This window comes from Coregonus clupeaformis, chromosome 22 (assembly GCF_020615455.1).
Source record: "Coregonus clupeaformis isolate EN_2021a chromosome 22, ASM2061545v1, whole genome shotgun sequence".
In the NCBI taxonomy this organism is placed as follows: domain Eukaryota; kingdom Metazoa; phylum Chordata; class Actinopteri; order Salmoniformes; family Salmonidae; genus Coregonus; species Coregonus clupeaformis.
The window spans coordinates 3,958,363-3,978,009 of record NC_059213.1 but is presented as its reverse complement, the minus strand read 5'-3'; the positions used below and the strand labels follow the sequence as shown (position 1 = coordinate 3,978,009).

At 42.2% G+C, this 19,647-nt stretch overlaps 1 protein-coding gene across 1 annotated transcript; it reads left to right on the top strand.

Moving 5' to 3' along the window:
- The first annotated feature begins 1,750 nt into the window (after nucleotides 1–1,750).
- On the top strand, nucleotides 1,751–18,224 carry LOC121560337 (zinc finger protein 135). Its single transcript, XM_045206385.1, has 4 exons — nucleotides 1,751–2,516; nucleotides 16,093–16,229; nucleotides 16,412–16,508; nucleotides 16,726–18,224. Exons 1-4 carry the CDS (start codon nucleotides 2,243–2,245, stop codon nucleotides 17,901–17,903), a joined length of 1,686 nt encoding a protein of 561 aa, XP_045062320.1. The 5' UTR covers nucleotides 1,751–2,242; the 3' UTR covers nucleotides 17,904–18,224.
- The last annotated feature ends 1,423 nt before the right edge of the window (nucleotides 18,225–19,647 follow it).

The following is a 19,647-nucleotide window of genomic DNA, read 5'->3' as shown; positions in this document are numbered from 1 at the left end:
AAATGTGCAGTTTTGTCACACAACACAATGCCACAGATGTCTCAAGTTTTGAGGGGAGTGTGAAATTGGCATGCTGACTGCAGGAATGTCCACCAGAGCTGTTGCCTGAGAAGTTAATGTTCATTTTTCTACCATAAGCCACATCTAATGTGTTTTAGAGAATTTAGCAGAACATCCAACTGGCCTGACAGCCAAAGACCATGTGTATGGCATTGTGTGGGCTAGCAGTTTGCTGATGTCAACATTGTGAACAGAGTGCCCCCATGGTGGCGGTGGGGTTATGGTATGGGCAGGCATAAGATACAAACAACGAACACAATTTGCATTTTATCGATGGCAATTTGAATGCACAAAAATACGGTGACAAGATCCTGAGGCCCATTGTGAGGCCCATAAAAAAATATATATATATATCTGTATTCCCAGTCATGTGACATCCATAGATTAGGGGCCTAATGAAGTTATTTCAATTGACTGATTTCCTCATATGAACTGTAACTCAGTAAAATCTTTGAAATTGTTGCATGTTGTGTTTACATTTTTTCCAAATTGATACATTTGTAATTGTCAAACATTTATTTGTTCTCATCTTTTGGTTGAAAGGGTGAAGGGTCAGTGGTGAAACATGCAACTCGGGTAACAACATTTTTTGTTTTTGGTTTCCCACTCTTAATTATGACTTAGAGGGTTATTCAAGTGAAAATTCCCAGTCTTTAAAGCAACTAGTTCAAACCTGCAGAACATAAAAACCATGACGTGAGACGTGAACTCAGTACACCTCAATTTGAACTTGTTTTTAGGCTTCTAACTTTCCTAATGAATAACAAATGATAAATAACCAGAATTTATGTTTTAAAAACAATTAATCAACTGTTAATTCAAGTCTCAATTCAAAATCAAAATTTTATTTCGTGGCATTTTTCTTTCAATCAACAAAATCTTTGATATGTGTTATCAATCAATACATCAAAACATAAAATAACAAGTCCTTCCCAATCACTGTGAGAATAGATTGGGATCCCTGCGTCATTAAAACTAACACTGCTGGGTTTTTGAATTCACAGCGAAGAGAGAGGGAGCACTAGTGGGCAGTAATATTTGATATGTGAATATACAGTATATTATATATACATCACATGCGACTCATAATGAGACTAAGCAGTTAGCCTATTAAAATGTTTATCTGACTCCATAAAGATAATTAAAATATACACAAGACTATGGTTGAGTTACAGTAATAGGCAATGAAGAACGGTCTGAGAATGGAATTCTAAATGCATGTGTATTTAATTAATGGATTCAGCATAAAGCTTAAGCTACAAGGCAATACTGACATTAAAAAAAACCTGTAGTAAAAAAAAAACTGTTATTTTGGACGCAGTATTTGCCGCATACTGCAGTTATACTGCACCCTGACTGCAATCTTTTTCGTTAGGGCACTGCTGCAACATGACCATAAACGTTGCACCTGAAACAGCGCGGTGGATTCTGCACAAAAGCTCTAACAGGATAACTGATATAACCTAACTTTCTGTCGCCAATTGGATAGAAACCTAGTTTTGGACACGCTATTCCCTATCTAGTCCACGCCACTACCTTAGACCTGGGGCCCGCATAAGGCTGAGTGTGTGGCGGGATAAATCGCTTCCGTGTAGATTTCCCTGTAAATCGTTTACACAATAAATAGCCTACTACGGTAATTATCTGTATCTGAATGTTATTATAATAGCCGAATTATATTTCGAATCTTATTTACAGTAAACTTACAAAGGTTTTGTTCAAAGAAAGGTCGTCTTTTCTCTCCAGTACGATAAGGATCGTTCCAATTTAGAATGTCCCACTACCCGATCCGTAGGTTTGTTTCCGGAAGTCTTATGTTTTGGTGTTGGCTCTGTAACTAGCTAGCAAGCCAACTATCATCTCTCATTAACGCTGGTATTTATATATGTTTTTATATTTATTAGAATAGCCTCATATACAGTAACTGCTACATCTTATATCACGAAATGCTACAAAAAAATATATTACTAGGGCAGTCACTGAGTCAGACAACAACTTCCAATAGTAGCTAGCTTTGCTAGCCTGCTAACACAGACACAAGGTTTAGTTGGCAGTATCTTTGCTGCTAACGTTAGCTTACTATCATTTTACTAGACTCGATCGCAGGACTGATTCGCCTGTACAAAAGTAGCTACACGTTACGAACGCTTAACTGTAGCTAGTTACACATAGACAGTTTGCCATGATGTCCGAAGCCACCGTAACCTTCCAGTCTCAGCTCTCCGGAGTCATGGAGACGGTATTCAAGACTGCCATGTACGAGATCACAAGGCTGGTGGAGGATAGCTTCCTGAAGGAGGTGTCCCGGAGCCGGGAGCAGGTTGAGTCGCTGAAGAAGCGGCTGCAGTGGTCGGAGAACAGACGCAGGGAGAGGGACAGAGACGGAGGTCGGACAGGGAAGTGTGGGGACTGTGGGAGGGCTGCCGAGGAGAGAAACTCTGGAACCTCACAGACAGGTATACTGCCCTACCAAACAAAAAGGCAGTAACTGCTCATAGCATGGAACTGAGAAAAATGTCTTTTATTTACCTTGGTTTCACAGTAACCTTATGCAGTTACTGCTAACATGACCCCCATTTTCTCCAAAACACAATACAATAGAGGCAGGATACTTGTCCACATGATTAAGCATGTATTTAATGTAGCAAAAATGACACTAACTCATTTTCGACCAAATGAGCAGTTACTGCCTTTTTGCTTAGTATAGAGAGATACATCTAATGACAGTCACTCTCTCTCAATTCACTTTCAATTTAAGGGGCTTTATTGGCATGGGAAACATGTGTTTACATTGCCAAAGCAAGTGAAATTGATAATAAAAAATGAACAGTAAACATTACTCACAAAAGTTCCAAAATAATAAAGACATTTCAAGTGCCATATGTCTATATACAGTATTGTAATGATGTGCAAATAGTTAAAGTACAAAAGGGGGAAATAAATAAACATAAATATAGGTTGTATTTACAATGGTGTTTGTTATTCACTGGTTGCCCTTTTCTTGTGGCAACAGGTCACAAATCTTGCTGCTGTGATTGCACACTGTGGTATTTCACCCAATACAGTGGGGAGAACAAGTATTTGATATACTGCCGATTTTGCAGGTTTTCCTACTTACAAAGCATGTAGAGGTCTGTAATTTTTTATCATAGGTACACTTCAACCATGAGAGACGGAATCTAAAACAAAAATCCAGAAAATCACATTGTATGATTTTTTAAGTAATTAATTTGCATTTTATTGCATGACATAAGTATTTGATCACCTACCAACCAGTAAGAATTCGGCCCTCACAGACCTGTTAGTTTTTCTTTAAGAAGCCCTCCTGTTCTCCACTCATTACCTGTATTAACTGCACCTGTTTGAACTCGTTACCTGTATAAAAAGACACCTGTCCACACACTCAATCAAACAGACTCCAACCTCTCCACAATGGCCAAGACCAGAGAGCTGTGTAAGGACATCAGGGATACAATTGTAGACCTGCACAAGGCTGGGATGGGCTACAGGACACTAGGCAAGCAGCTTGGTGAGAAGGCAACAACTGTTGGCGCAATTATTAGAAAATGGAAGAAGTTCAAGATGACGGTCAATCAGCCTCGGTCTGGGGGCTCCATGCAAGATCTCACCCGTGGGGCATCAACGATCATGAGGAAGGTGAGGGATCAGCCCAGACCTACACGGGCAGGACCTGGTCAATGACCTGAAGAGAGCTGGGACCACAGTTTCAAAGAAAACCATTAGTAACACACTACGCCGCCATGGATTAAATTCTGCAGCGCACGCAAGCCCTGCTCAAGCCAGCGCATGTCCAGGCCCGCCTGAAGTTTGCCAATGACCATCTGGATGATCCAGAGGAGGAATGGGAGAAGGTAATGTGGTCTGATGAGACAAAAATAGAGCTTTTGGTCTAAACCCCACTCGCCGTGTTTGGAGGAAGAAGAAGGATGAGTACAACCCCAAGAACACCATTCCAACCGTGAAGCATGGAGGTGGAAACATCATTCTTTGGGGATGCTTTTCTGCAAAGGGGACAGGGACGACTGCACCGTATTGAGGGGAGGATGGATGGGGCCATGTATCGCAAGATCTTGGCCAACAACCTCCTTCCCTCAGTAAGAGCATTGAAGATGGGTCGTGGGGCTGGGCTTCCAGCATGACAACGACCCGAAACACACAGCCAGGCACCAAGGAGTGGCTCCGTAAGAAGCATACTCAAGGTCCTGGAGTGGCAGCCAGTGTCCAGACCTGAACCCAATAGGAACAGCTTTGGAGGGAGCTGAAAGTCCGTATTGCCCAGCGACAGCCCCGAAAACCTGAAGGATCTGGAGAAGGTCTGTAGGGAGGAGTGGCCCAAAATCCCTGCTGCAGTGTGTGCAAACCTGGTCAAGACTTACAGGAAACATATGATCTCTGTAATTGCAAACAAAGGTTTCTGTACCAAATATTAAGTTCTGCTTTTCTGATGTATCAAATACTTATGTCATGCAATAAAATGCAAATTAATTACTTAAAAATCATACAATGTGATTTTCTGGATTTTTGTTTTAGATTCCGCCTCTCGCAGTTGAAGTGTACCTATGATAAAAATTACAGACCTCTACATGCTTTGTAAGTAGGAAAACCTGCAAATTCGGCAGTGTATCAAATACTTGTTCTCCCCACTGTAGATATGGGAGTTGATCAAAATTGGATTTGTTTTCGAATTCTTTGTGGGTCTGTGTAATCTGAGGGAAATATGTGTCTCTAATATGGTCATACATTTGGCAGGAAGTTAAGAAGTGCAGCTCAGTTTCCACCTCATTCTGTGGGCAAGGCTATGCTCACTGAGTCTGTACATAGTCAAAGATTTCCTTAAGTTTGGGTCAGTCACAGTGGTCAGGTATTCTGCCACGGTGTACTCTCTGTTTAGGGCCAAATACCATTCTAGTTTGCTCAGTTTTTTTGTACATTCTTTCCAATATGTAGAGTAAATCTCTTTTTTTTTTTTTTTCTCATGGTTTGGTTGGGTCTAATTGTGTTGTTGTTGTCCTGGGGCTCTGTGGGGTCTGTGTTGGACTCTTCTCCAGGTTCATTTCTCTGTAGGCTGATGGCTTTGTTAAGGAAGGTTTGGGAATCACTTCTTTTTAGGTGGTTGTAGAATTTAACAGCTCTTTTCTGGATTTTGATAATTAGCGGGTATCGGCCTAATTCTGCTTTGCAGCATTATTTGGTGTTTTACGTTGTACACTGAGGATATTTTTGCAGAATTCTGCTTGCAGAGTCTCAATTTGGTGTTTGTCCCATTTTGTGAATTCTTCACAACCATAAAGGGCAATGGGTTCTATAACTGATTCAAATCTTTTTGCCAGATCTTTATTGGTATGTCTAATTTTATGTTCCTTTTGATGGCATAGAAGGCCCTTCTTGCCTTGTCTCTCAGATCATTCACAGATTTGTGGAAGTTACCTATTTTGTGGCGCTGATGTTTAGGCCCGAGGTATGTATAGTTTTTTGTGTGCACTAGGGCAACGGTGTCTAGATGGAATTTGGATTTGTGGTCCTGGCAACTGACCTTTTTGGAACACCATTATTTTTGTCTTACTGAGATTTACTGTCAGGGCCCAGGTCTGACAGAATCTGTGCGGAAGATCTAGGTGCTGCTGTAGGCCCTCCTTGGTTGGGGACAGAAGCACCAGATCATCCGCAAACAGTAGATATTTGACTTCAGATTCTAGTAGGGTGAGGCCGGGTGCTGCAGACTGTTCTAGTGCCCTCGCCAATTCGTATATATATATATATATGTTTAAGAGGGTGGGGCTTAAGCTGCATCCCTGTCTCACCCCCCGGGCCCTGTGGAAAGAAATGTGTGTTTTTTGCCAATTTTAACCGCACACTTGTTGTTTGTGTACATGGATTTTATAATGTCGTATGTTTTTCCCCCAACCCCACTTTCCATCAATTTGTATAGCAGACCCTCATGCCAAATTGAGTCAAGCTTTTTTTTAAATCAAGAAAGCATGAGAAGCCTTTGCCTTGGTTTTAGGTTGTTTGTTTGTTTGTCAATTAGGGTGCAGGGTGAATATGTGGTCGGTCACGGTAATTTGGAAAAAGACCATTTGACATTTGCTCAGTACATTGTTTTCGCTGAGGAAATGTACGAGTCTGCTGTTAATGATAATGCAGAGGATTTTCCCAAGGTTGCTGTTGACGATATCCCACGGTAGTTATTGGGGTCAAATTTGTCTCCACTTTTGTGGATTGGGGTGATCAGTCCTTGGTTCCAAATATTGGGGGAATATGCCAGAGCAGAGGATGATGGTAAAGAGTTTAAGAATAGCCAATTGGAATTTGTGGTCTGTATATTTTACAGACCATCAACCCCACAGGCCTTTTTTGGGTTGGAGGGTTTGTAATTTGTCCTGTAGTTCATTCAACGTAATTTGAGAATCCAGAGGGTTCTAGTAGTCTATAATAGTTGATTCTAATATTTTCATTTGATCATGTATATGTTTTTGCTGTTTGTTCTTTGTGATAGGGCCAAAAGATTGGAGAAGTGGTTGATCCATACATCTCCGTTTTGGATAGATAATTCTTCGTGGTTGTTGTTTGTTTAGTTTTCCAATTTTCCCAGAAGTGGTTAGATTCTATGGATTATTTTTGCATAAATTGTTTATTTTTATTTTTATTATTATAATTTTTTATACTGGCCCCTCGTGGGGAATCGAACCCACAACCCTGGCATTGCAAACGCAATGCTCTACCAACTGAGCTACGTCCCCGCCGGCCATTCCTCCCACCCTGGACGACGCTGGGCCAATTGTGCGCGCCCCATGGGTCTCCCGGTCGCGGCCCAGGGCTACGACAGAGCCTGGATTCGAACCAGGATCTCTAGCGGCACAGCTATTCTCCGGGATTCTTCAATTACATTGAGCTGATTTCTGACTTGCTGTTCTTTCTCTTTTCCGTAGTGCATTTCTGTATTGTTTTAGTGATTCACCATAGTGAAGGCATAGGCTCAGGTTTTCTGGTCTCTATGTTTTTTCGGTGGATAGCTTTCTCAATTTCTTTTAGGTTTTTGCTTCTTCATCAAACCATTTGTCATTGTTGTAAATTTTCTAAGGTTGTCTGCTTGATATTTTTGATTTGATAGGGAAGCTGAGAGGTCAAATATACTGTTTAGGTTTTCTACTGCCAAGTTTACACTCTTCACTATTACAGTGAAACATTTTGTCCAGGAAATTGTCTAGAAGGGATTGTTTTTGATGTTGCCAAATAAAATAAAATAAAAAAGAAAATATAGTGTTTGGGTAGATTTCCACACTACTTTCCTTCCATCAATAGCATGTCTTATTCAGTTCCTTTGGCTTTGATGTTCTCATGATTGAGCATAGCTCTGTTCAAGTAGTGTGATTTTGCTGTGATCTGATAGGGGGTATCAGTGTATTGACTGTGAACGCAATAAGAGACTCTGGTTTGAGGTCAGTGATAAAGTAGTCTACATTACTACGCCAAGACATGAGCTATATGTGTACCCTGCCGTAGGAGTCCCCTGGAAGCCTACCATTGACTATGTACATACCCAGCGTCCGACAGAGCTGCAGGAGTTGTGACCCGTTTTTGTTGGTTATGTTGTCGTAGTTGTGTCTAGGGGGCATGTTGGGGGAGGGAATGCTGTCACCTCCAGTTAGGTGTTTGTCCCCCTGTGTGCCTAGGGTGTCAGGTTCTTGTCCAGTTTTGGCATACAGGTCACCACAGGCTAGTATTTGTATTTATTAGGGATCCCATTAGCAGCAGCTACTCTTCCTGGGATCCAAACATATTAAAGCACTTACATTACATATAAAACCAAATATAAAAGTACATCATATGACATTATTACACCACTACCTATCTACAATCAAAATGTTTAATACCACCATACAACAATATCACAATGTGTGCGTATGCATGTGTCTCTTCCACAGTCCCCGTTGTTCCATAATTTTTTTATCTGATTCTACTGCTTGCATCAGTTACCTGATGTGGAATAGAGTTCCTTGTAGTCATGGCTCTATGTGTACTCCTGCGCCTCCCGTAGTCTGCTCTGGACTTGGGGACTGTGAAGAGACCTCTGGTGGCATGTCTTGTGGGGTATGCATGAGTTTCCGAGCTGTGTGATAGTAGTTTAAACAGACAGCTCGGTACATTCAGCTTGTCAACACCTCTTACAAAAACAAGCAGTGATGAAGTCAATCTCTCTTCCACTCTGAGCCATGAGACTGACATGCATGTCATTAATGTTAGCTCTCAGTGCATTTTTAAGGGCCAGCCGTGCTGCCCTGTTCTGAGCCAACTGCAATTTTCTCAAGTCCCTCTTTGTGGCACCTGACCACACTACAGTAGTCTAGGTGCCACAAAACTAGGGCCTGTAGGACCTGCCTTGTTGATAGTGCTGTTAAGAAGGCAGAGCAGCGCTTAATTATGGACATACAGTGGGGAAAAAAAGTATTTAGTCAGCCACCAATTGTGCAAGTTCTCCCACGTAAAAAGATGAGAGAGGCCTGTAATTTTCATCATAGGTACACATCAACTATGACAGACAAAATGAGGAGAAAAAATTCAGAAAATCACATTGTAGGATTTTCAATGAATTTATTTGCAAATTATGGTGGAAAATAAGTATTTGGTCAATAACAAAAGTTTCTCAATACTTTGTTATATACCCTTTGTTGGCAATGACACAGGTCAAACGCTTTCTATAAGTTTCACAAGGTTTTCACACACTGTTGCTGGTATTTTGGCCCATTCCTCCATGCAGATCTCCTCTAGAGCAGTGATGTTTTTGGGGCTGTCGCTAAGCAACACGGACTTTCAACTCCTCCAAAGATTTTCTATGGGGTTGAGATCTGGAGACTGGCTAGGCCACTCCAGGACCTTGAAATGCTTCTTACAAAGCCACTCCTTCGTTGCCCGGGCGGTGTGTTTGTGAACATTGTCATGCTGAAAGACACAGCCACATTTCATCTTCAATGCCCTTGCTGATGGAAGGAGGTTTTCACTCAAAATCTCATGATACATGGCCCCATTCATTCTTTCCTTTACACGGATCAGTCGCCCTGGTCCCTTTGCAGAAAAACAGCCCCAAAGCATGATGTTTCCACCCCCATGCTTCACAGTAGGTATGGTGTTCTTGGATGCAACTCAGCATTTTTGTCCTCCAAACACGACGAGTTGAGTTTTTACCAAAAAGTTATATTTTGGTTTCATCTGACCATATGACATTCTCCCAATCCTCTTCTGGATCATCCAAATGCACTCTAGCAAACTTCAGACGGCCTGGACATGTACTGGCTTAAGCAGGGGGACACATCTGGCACTGCAGGATTTGAGTCCCCGGCCGTAGTGTGTTACTGATGGTAGGCTTTGCTACTTTGGTCCCAGCTCTCTGCAGGTCATTCACTAGGTCCCCCAGTGTGGTTCTGGGATTTTTGCTCACCGCTCTTGTGATCATTTTGACCCTTACGGGGTGAGATCTTGCGTGGAGCCCCAGATCAAGGGAGATTATCAGTGGTCTTGTATGTCTTCCATTTCCTAATAATTGCTCCCACAGTTGATTTCCAAACCAAGCTGCTTACCTATTGCAGATTCAGTCTTCCCAGCCTGGTGCAGGTCTACAATTTTGTTTCTGGTGTCCTTTGACAGCTCTTTGGTCTTGGCCATAGTGGAGTTTGGAGTGTGGACTGTTTGAGGTTGTGGACAGGTGTCTTTTATACTGATAACAAGTTCAAACAGGTGCCATTAATACAGTAACGAGTGGAGGACAGAGGAGCCTCTTAAAGAAGAAGTTACAGGTCTGTGAGAGGCAGAAATATTGCTTGTTTGTAGGTGACCAAATACTTATTTTCCACCATAATTTGCAAATAAATTCATTAAAAATCCTACAATGTGATTTTCTGGATTTCTTTTTCTCAATTTGTCTTTCATAGTTGACGTGTACCTATGATGAAAATTACAGGCCTCTCTCATCTTTTTAAGTGGGAGAACTTGCGCAATTGGTGGCTGACTAAATACTTTTTTTCCCCACTGTACTTCTCCCCATCTTAGCTACAATATGCTTTGACCATGACAGTCTACAATCCAGGGTTACTCCAAGCAGTTTAGTCTCCTCAACTTGCTCAATTTCCACATTATTCATTACGAGATGTAGTTGAGGTTTAGGGTTTAGTGAATGATTTGACCCAAATACAATGCTTTTAGTTTTGGAAATATTCAGGATTAATTTATTCCTTGCCACCCATTCTGAAACTAACTGCAACTCTTTGTAAGTGTTGCAGTTATTTCAGTTGCTGTAGTAGCTGATGTGTACAGTGTTGAGTCATCCACATACATAGACACACTGGCTTTACTCAAAGCATCGTTAGTAAAGATGAAAAAAGCAAGGGGCTTAGACAGCTGCCCTGGGGAATTCCTGATTCTACCTGGATTATGTTTGAGAGGCTTCCATTAAAGAACACCCTCTGTGTTCTGTTAGACAAGTAACTCTTTATCCACATTATAGCAGGGGGTGTAAAGCCATAACACAAGTTTTTCCAGCAGCAGACTATGATTGGTAATGTCAAAAGCCGCACTGAAGTCTAACAAAACAGCCCCCACAATATTTGTATCATCAATTTCTCTCAGCCAATCATCAGTCATTTGTGTAAGTGCTGTGCTTGTTGAATGTCCTTCTCTATAAGCATGCTGAAAGTTTGTTGTCAATTTCTTTAAGGAATTCAAAATTACAATGCTTATCTTTCATAATTTGGTCAGATATACTTGGATGTGTAGTGTCAGCAATTGTTGCTGGCATGTCATGCCTAAGTTTGCTAATCTTGCCAATTAAACAATTATTAAAGTAGTTGGCAATATCAGTTGGTTTTGTGATGAATGAGCCATCTGATTCAATAAATGATGGAGCTGAGTTTGCCTTTTTTCCCAAATGTTCATTTAAGATGCTCCAAAGCTTTTTACTATCATTCTTTGTCATTAATCCTTGTGTTGTTTCTTCTTTTTATTCAGTTTAATCACATGATTTCTCAATTTGCAATACGTTTTCCAATCGGTTGTGCAGCCAGACTTATTTGCCATTCCTTTTGCCTCATCCCTCTCAACCATACAATTTTTCAATTCCTCATCAATCCACGGGGATTTAACAGTTTTTACAGTCATTTTCTTAATGGGTGCATGCTTATTAGTAACTGGAATAAGCAATTTCATAAATGTGTCAAGTGCAGTGTCTGTTTGCTCCTCATTACCCACCATGGACCAACAAATATTCTTTACATAAACAACATAGGAATCACTGGGTCTGGAAATGGGCCTGGGCCTGAAATGGATCTCTGTCACCTCCAGGTAGGTGTTTATCCCCCTGTGTGGGTTCTTGTCCAGTTCAGGCATTTAGGTCACCACTATTACATGTCCCTGGGCCTGAAATTGTTGGTCTCCCCTTCTAGGATGGAGAAGCTGTCATTGTTAAAGTATGGGGATTCTATTGGGGGGATATAGGTAGCATACATGAGTACATTTTTCTCTGAAATAATTTCCTTATTCATTTCTAGCCAGATGTAAAATGTTCCTGTTTTGACTAATTTAATAGAGTGAGTTAGGTCTGCTCTATACCAAATTAGCATACCCCTGAGTCTGTATTTCCAATTTCTTTGAGGAAGTCTGGGTTCCTGCTCTTAGGCCAAAGGCAGATGACCTCAGACCTTGTACAGTTGAAGTCGGAAGTTTACATACACCTTAGCCAAATACATTTAAACTCAGTTTTTCACAATTCCTGACATTTAATCCTAGTAAAAAGTCCCTGTCTTAGGTCAGCTAGGATCACCACTTTATTTTAAGAATGTGAAATGTCAGAATAATAGTAGAGAGTGATTTATTTCAGCTTTTATTTCTTTCATCACATTCCCAGTGGGTCAGAAGTTTACATACACTCAATTAGTATTTGGTAGCATTGCCTATAAATTGTTTAACTTGGGTCAAACGTTTCGGGTAGCCTTCCACAAGCTTCCCACAATAAGTTGGGTGAATTTTGGCCCATTCCTCCTGACAGAGCTGGTGTAACTGAGTCAGGTTTGTAGGCCTCCTTGCTCGCACACGCTTTTTCATTTCTGCCCACTAATGTTCTATAGGATTGAGGTCAGGGCTTTGTGATGGCCACTCCAATACCTTAACTTTGTTGTCCTTAAGCCATTTTGCCACAACTTTGGAAGTATTTATGGGGTCATTGTCCATTTGGAAGACCCATTTGCGACCAAGCTTTAACTTCCTGACTGATGTCTTGAGATGTTGCTTCAATATATCCACATAATTTTCCTTCCTCATGATGCCATCTATTTTGTGAAGTGCACCAGTCCCTCCTGCAGCAAAGCACCCCCACAGCATGATGCTGCCACCCCCGTGCTTCACGGTTGGGATGGTGTTCTTCAGCTTGCAAGCATCCCCCTTTTTCCTCCAAACATAACGATGGTCATTATGGCCAAACAGTTCTATTTTTGTTTCATCAGACCAGGGAACATTTCTCCAAAAAGTAAGATTTTTGTCCCCATGTGCAGTTGCAAACCGTAGTCTGGCCTTTTTATGGCGGTTTTGGAGCAGTGTCTTCTTCCTTACTGAGCGGCCTTTCAGATTATGTCGATATAGGACTCGTTTTACAGTAATACATTTGTTTCCTCCAGCATCTTCACAAGGTCCTTTGCTGTTGTCTCTAGGAGACAGAACGTGTCTCCTTCCTGAGCGGTATGACGGCTTCGTGGTCCCATGGTGTTTATACTTGCGTACTATTGTTTGTACAGATGAACGTAGTACCTTCAGGCATTTGGAAATTGCTCCCAAGGATGAACCAGACTTGTGGAGGTCTACACATTTTTTCTGAGGTCTTGGCTGATTTATTTTCATGATGTCAAGCAGAGGCACTGAGTTTGAAGGTAGGCCTTGAAATACATCCACAGGTACACCTCCAATTGACTCAAATGATGTCAATTAGCCTATCAGATACTTCTAAAGCTATGACATCATTTTCTGGAATTTTCCAAGCTGTTTAAAGGCACAGTCAACTTAGTGTATTGTAAACTTCTGACCCACTGGAATTGTGATACAGTGAATTATAAGTGAAATAATCTCTGTAAACATTTGTTGGAAAAATGACTTGTGTCATGCACAAACTAAATGTCCCAACCGACTTGCCAATAGTTTGTTAACAAGAAATTTGTTCAGTGGTTGAAAAACAGGTTTTAATGACTCCAACCTAAGTGTATGTAAACTTCCGACTTCAACTGTATATTCCAGGATGAGATGGTAAAAGCTTTGTGTTCCATAGTGTCTAGTGTGGTTTAGGCCCGGACCATCACAGTAGATGTGAGAAGAGAATGTTGAGCATCTGATTCATACCTCTTAGGTCGCAGGATGGTGATTGGGCGGGTGTAATAGTGTTGGGCCTGTTGCTCTGCTCACGTTCTGGGTCTCTCTCGCTCTCTCTCTCTCATGTCCATTGCTCGTGTTTCTTGGCTCAAGCAGGTCTCTTCTTCTTATTGGTGTCCTTTAGTAGTGGTTTCTTTGCAGCAATTTGACCATGAAGGCCTGATTCACACAGTCCCCTCTGAACAGTTGATGCTGAGATGTGTCTGTTACTTGAACTCTGTGAAGCATTTATTTGGGCTGCAATTTCTGAGGCTGGTAACTCTAATGAACTTATCCTCTGCAGCAGAGGTAACTCTGGGTCTTCCATTCCTGTGGCGGTCCTCATGAGGGCCAATTTCATCATGGTCCTCTGTAGCTCAGCTGGTAGAGCACGGCGCTTGTAACGCCAAGTTAGTGGGTTCGATCCCCGGGACCACCCATACACAAAAAATAAATGTATGCACGCATGACTAAGTCGCTTTGGATAAAAGCGTCTGCTAAATGGCATATTATTTATTATTATCATAGCGCTTGATGGTTTTTGCGACTGCACTTGAAGAAACTTTCAAAGTTCTTGAAATGTTCAGCATTGACTGACCTTCATGTCTTAAAGTAATGATGAACTGTCGTTTCTCTTTGCTTATTTGAACTGTTCTTGCCATAATATGGACTTGGTCATTTACCAAATAGGGCTATCTTCTGTACACCCCCCCTACCTTGTCACAACACAACTGATTGGCTCAAACGCATTAAGAAGGAAAGACATTCCACAAGAACAATTAACAGGCACACCTGTTAATTGAAATGCATTCCAGGTGACTACCTCATGAAGCTGGTTGAGAGAATGCCAAGAGTGTGCAAAGCTGTCATCAAGGCAAAGGCTGGCTATTTGAAGAATCTCAAATATAAAATATATATTGATTTGTTTAACACTTTTGGTTACTACATTATTCCATATGTGTTATTTCATAGTTTTGATGTCTTCACTATTATTCTACAATGTAGAAAATAGTAAAAAAATTAAGAAAAACCCTTGAATGAGTAGGTGTCCACATTTTTGACTGGTAGTGTAAGTATTCAGACCCTTTGCTATGAGACTCTAAATTGAGCTCTGGTGCATCCTGTTTCCATTGATCATCCTTGATGTTTCTACAACTTGATTGGAGTCCACCTGTGGTAAATTAAATTAATTGGACATGATTTGGAAAGGCACACACCTGTCTATGTAAGGTCCCACAGTTGACAGTGCATGTCAGAGCAAAAACTAGCCATGAGGTTGAAGGAATTGTTTGTAGAGCTCCGAGACAGAATTGTGTCGAGGCACAGATCTGGGGAAGGGAACCAAAATATTTCTGCAGCATTGAAGGTCCCCATGAACACAGTGGCCTCCATCATTCTTAAATGGAAGAAGTTTGGAACCACCAAGACTCTTCCTAGAGCTGGCCGCCTGGCCAAACTGAGCAATCGGGGGAGAAGGGCTTGGTCAGGGAGGTGACCAAGAACCCGATGGTCACTCTGACAGAGCTCCAGTTCCTCTGTGAAGATGGGAAAACCTTCCAGAAGGACAACCATCTCTGCAGCACTCCACCAATCAGGCCTTTATGGTAGTGGCCAGACAGAAGCCACTTCTCAGTAAAAGGCACATTACAGCCCGCTTGGAGTTTGCCAAAAGGCACCTAAAGGACTCTGACCATGAGAAACAAGATTCTCTGGTCTGATGAAACCAAGATTGAACTCTTTGGAGTGAATGCCATGCGTCACGTCTGGAGGAAACCTGGCACCATCCCTACGGTGAAGCATGGTGGTGGCAGTATCATGCTGTGGGGATGTTTTTCAGCGGCAGGGACTGGGAGACTAGTCAAGATTGAGGGAAAGATGAACGGAGCCAAGTACAGAGATCCTTGATGAAAACCTGCGATCAGGACCTCAGACTGGGGCGAAGGTTCACCTTCCAACAGAACAATGACCGTAAGCACACAGCCAAGACAACGCAGGAGTGGCTTCCGGACAAGTCTCTGAATGTCCTTGAGTGGCCCAGCCAGAGCCCGGACTTGAACCCGATCTAACATCTCCGAAGAGACCTGAAAATAGCTGTGCATCGACGCTCCCCATCACACCTGACAGAGCTTGAGAGGATCTGCAGAGAAGAATGGGGGAAACTCCCCAAATACAGGTGTACCAAGCTTGTAGCATCATACCCAAGAAGACTCTAGGCTGAAATCGCTGCCAAAGGTGCTTCAACAAAGTACTTAGTACAGGGTCTGAATACTTATGTAAATGTGATATTTTAGTTTTTTATTTTCAATAAATTTGCAAACATTTCTAAACCTGATGTTGCTTTGTCATTATGGGGTGTTGTGTGTAGATTTAATCTATTTTAGAATAAAGCTGTAACGTAGCAAAATGTGGAAAAAGTCAAGGGATCTGAATACTTTCCGAATGGAGGAATCACTCTGAAGTGCGGCTGCTGTAATGTGTACCTTCCAGATTTTGGTGAACACTGATCAGTTGAATTGGTGGTAAGATGCTTTATTTCCTTCATCTGCACTGATACGAGGAGACTACATTATTCACAATTCAGCTTTCACCTTTCCTTAAGATTCATTTTTCTCTTTGTTTACCTGTGGCCAGATGCAGAGAGGGAGCTTGGCCTGAAGCAGGAGAAGGTTCCAGGGGAGGAGTGGAGCAGCTGTGGGGCCGTGGCAGAGGAAACAGCCTCGCATGATCTGGAGGAGGCCGAGGCCACCAGCCCTAGGAGTACCTCTGAGGTAGCTAGGGGATGGACTAAACACCAGTGTTACAGAACCTTCAGATAAAAATGTATTGTGTAGAACAGATTAGAACTTATTGTCTGTCAGGAGGAATAGGGGACCGTCATGTCCACTCTATTCATTCACTGTCAGTTTATCCATCATTTAGTCTGAATCGACTCATTAATTTCCTCTGGCAGTCCACAGAGGTCAGAGGTCAGAAGCAGGACAGCCTGCTGAAAGAGGAGGCTCTCCCCAACACTGAACTACGGGAGAGATGGGCCGGCTGCCTGGACGGTGAGTTGAGGAGTTTACAACAAACATAACAGACCATCTTTATGATGATGAGAATGAAAAGGAAAGTAGCTTCTAATATGTTGTCATTGGTATCATAACAAATCAACTTGAAACTTTAAGTTCACATTTAGCATTAGTTACTCTACTACAGTTTCTACTATTACCAATGCCTCTAATGCTAATGCTTCTAATACCTCATGGCTCCTGTGTTCTTCAGGGGCCGATGGTTTGGACGTCTCGGGGCCCAGTAAGAGTTTCAGTGAGCAGGAGCTGCAGCAGTGCCAGGATGACTGGGGATCCGGTCTAGACCAGGGGCCTGAACCACCGGGTCCCGAGGGAGACCCAGGGGACCCCACTGACCCTCTCTACCGCCCTCGTTACAGCATGGAGGAACTGGGGGGCGGCTTTGAGAAGTCTGGTTACGGCGGTGGTGGTGGTGGCGACCATATTCTAGACATGGAAGGGCTGGATAGGCTTCCTGGTTCCTCGTCTCGTCTGGGGGCGCTGAGCTACGGAGCTGTGGGTCACTACCAGGTGAACCTGGTGGGGTCTGAGGGGGGAGACCATCACCATCGCTCCCACATGACTGGCCCCCATCAGAGCATGAGGGAGCGGATGGGGTCGCTAACGAGGTCCCCCCACCAGGAGGTGGGAGACCTGAACTGCCTGTTGATCAACGAGGAGGGGTACCCTGAACACGGTGTTCCGGACATGGGTAGCAGAGCTGGCCAAAGGGGTCTAACCTCCATCCACTCTGGAAGCTCAGCCCACAACAACACAGAGAGCCTGTATGGTGCCGCTGATGACTTTGGACACTCTCTAAACCTGAGAGATCGTTCACAAGAGCAGGTAACCGGAGGAGGGGGGAGGCGTCACGCCTGCAATCAATGCACAATGACCTTCCCAGACTCTGGTTCCCTCAAGGCCCACAAGGAGAAACACAAAACTGGGAGATGGTCGAGTTTAGGGCCAGGGCGTCTGTACTCCCGCACCCAGTGCGGTAAGACCTTCACCCAGGCCTGCAACCTCAAGGTCCACCAGGCCGAGGGACTCCACCTCTGCAGAGATTGCGGCAAGGGCTTCACCTCCTTCTCCGACCTGAAGAGGCACAAATGCAGCCAGACGACAGACAAGCCCTACTGCTGCTCCCTCTGCGGGAACAAGTTCAGTCGGCTCTGGAACCTCAAGCTGCATCAGCGCATTCACACGCAGGAGAAACCCCACCGCTGCACCATGTGTGACAAGAGCTTCACACGGGCAGACATTTTGAAGGTGCACAAGCGCACCCACACTGGGGAGAGACCGTACTGCTGTGCTGTGTGTGGACTCCGCTTCAAACAACTGAACCATCTGAAGTCACACCAGCACAAACACAGGCCGAATCTCGTGGACTGAGTGGTGGTCTAGAAAACAACTATTTTTTGTTTAGTTTTAATTTGACATTGAGAACATTTATTTTTTGGGTGATCAATTGTTTATTAATAAGGACATTGAAAATATGAACTGTTGGAAATCTAACCCTGTGTTGAATAAGAATGTATGCCTTAAATTATAGACTGTCTATGAATTGTCTGTCATAATGACCATGCCAACCTAACAAACATTTGAAAATGGGGCATTCATGTGCTTGTGGGATGTCGTAAGTCTGCCATGATTGTGTTCAAGTGCTTTTGAAGTCCGAACAAATCTTCAACCAATAAACATTTAGCTAGTTAACGTTGCTAATAAAAGTTAGCTTGCTTAACATTGACAATATTGTCAAACTAGCTACATTATCCTAATTGATAGACTTTTCTGTAAAGAATTTGATTTTTTGTCATGTTTTGGTTGAAAAGGTGAAAGGTAAAACGTCACAACTTGGGTAACAATATTTTTTCAGCGTTTTCTACTTCTAATTACGACCTGGAGGGTCATTCAAGTCCAGCGCAGATTTTTACATAAAAATAAAAACATTTTAATGCATCTATACCGAACAAAAATATAAACAACAATTTCATTGATTTTACTGAGTTACAGTTCATATGAAGATATCAGGTAAGTTATATAAATTCATTAAGCCCTAGTATATGGATTTCACAACTGGGAATACAGATATGCATCTGTTGGTCACAGATACCTTCAAAAAAAATGGGCCTCACAATGGTCCTCAGGATCTCATGGTATTTTTGTGCATTCAAATTTCCTTAGATAAAATGCAAATGTGTTCGTTGTCTGTAGCCTATGCCTGCCCATACCGTAACCCCACCATGGGGCACTCTGTTTGACAAAACTCCACATTTAATCAGCTTCTTGATATGCCACACCTGTCAGGTTGATGGATTATCTTGGCAAAGGAGAAATGTTCACTAACAGGGATGTAAACAAATTTGTTCACAATATATGAGAAATGCGCTTTTTGTGCGTATGGAACATTTCTGGGTTATTTTATTTCAGCTCATGAAACATGGGACCAACACTATACATGTTGAGTTTATATTTTTGTTCAGTGTAGTTCAAAACCGCAGAACATAAAAACCATGACGTGAGACGTAAACACAGTACACCTACATTCAAACTTGTTTAGGCTTATAACTTTCCTAATGAATAACAAATGACGAATAACCAGAATTGATGTTTTAAATACAAATAACCAACTCAATTCAAGTCAACAACTTGTAAAAACATTTTTACACTTAGCGACGTCATTCTCTTGCAGCATGATTCTTCCACACAACAAAATCAGCCCCAAATGTTTAGACAACAAAAGCTTTGACTCTTGTAATCAATACATAAAATAACAAGTCCTTCCAAAGCACTGTGAGAATAGATTGGGATCCCTGCTTCGATAAAACTAACATGGCTGGGTTTTGAATTCACAGCAAATAGAAAGCCGATATGAGGGAATAGTTATTTCTATACACCCTATTCCCTATACAGTGAGGGAAATAAGGATTTGATCCCCTGCTGATTTTGTACATTTGTCCACTGACAAAATGTTTTATCAGTCTATAATTTTAATGGTAGGTTTATTTGAACAGTGAGAGACAGAATAACAACAACAAAATCCAGAAAAACGCATGTCAAAAATGTTAAATTGATTTGCATTTTAATGAGGGAAATAAGTATTTGACCCCATCTCAATCAGAAAGATTTCTGGCTC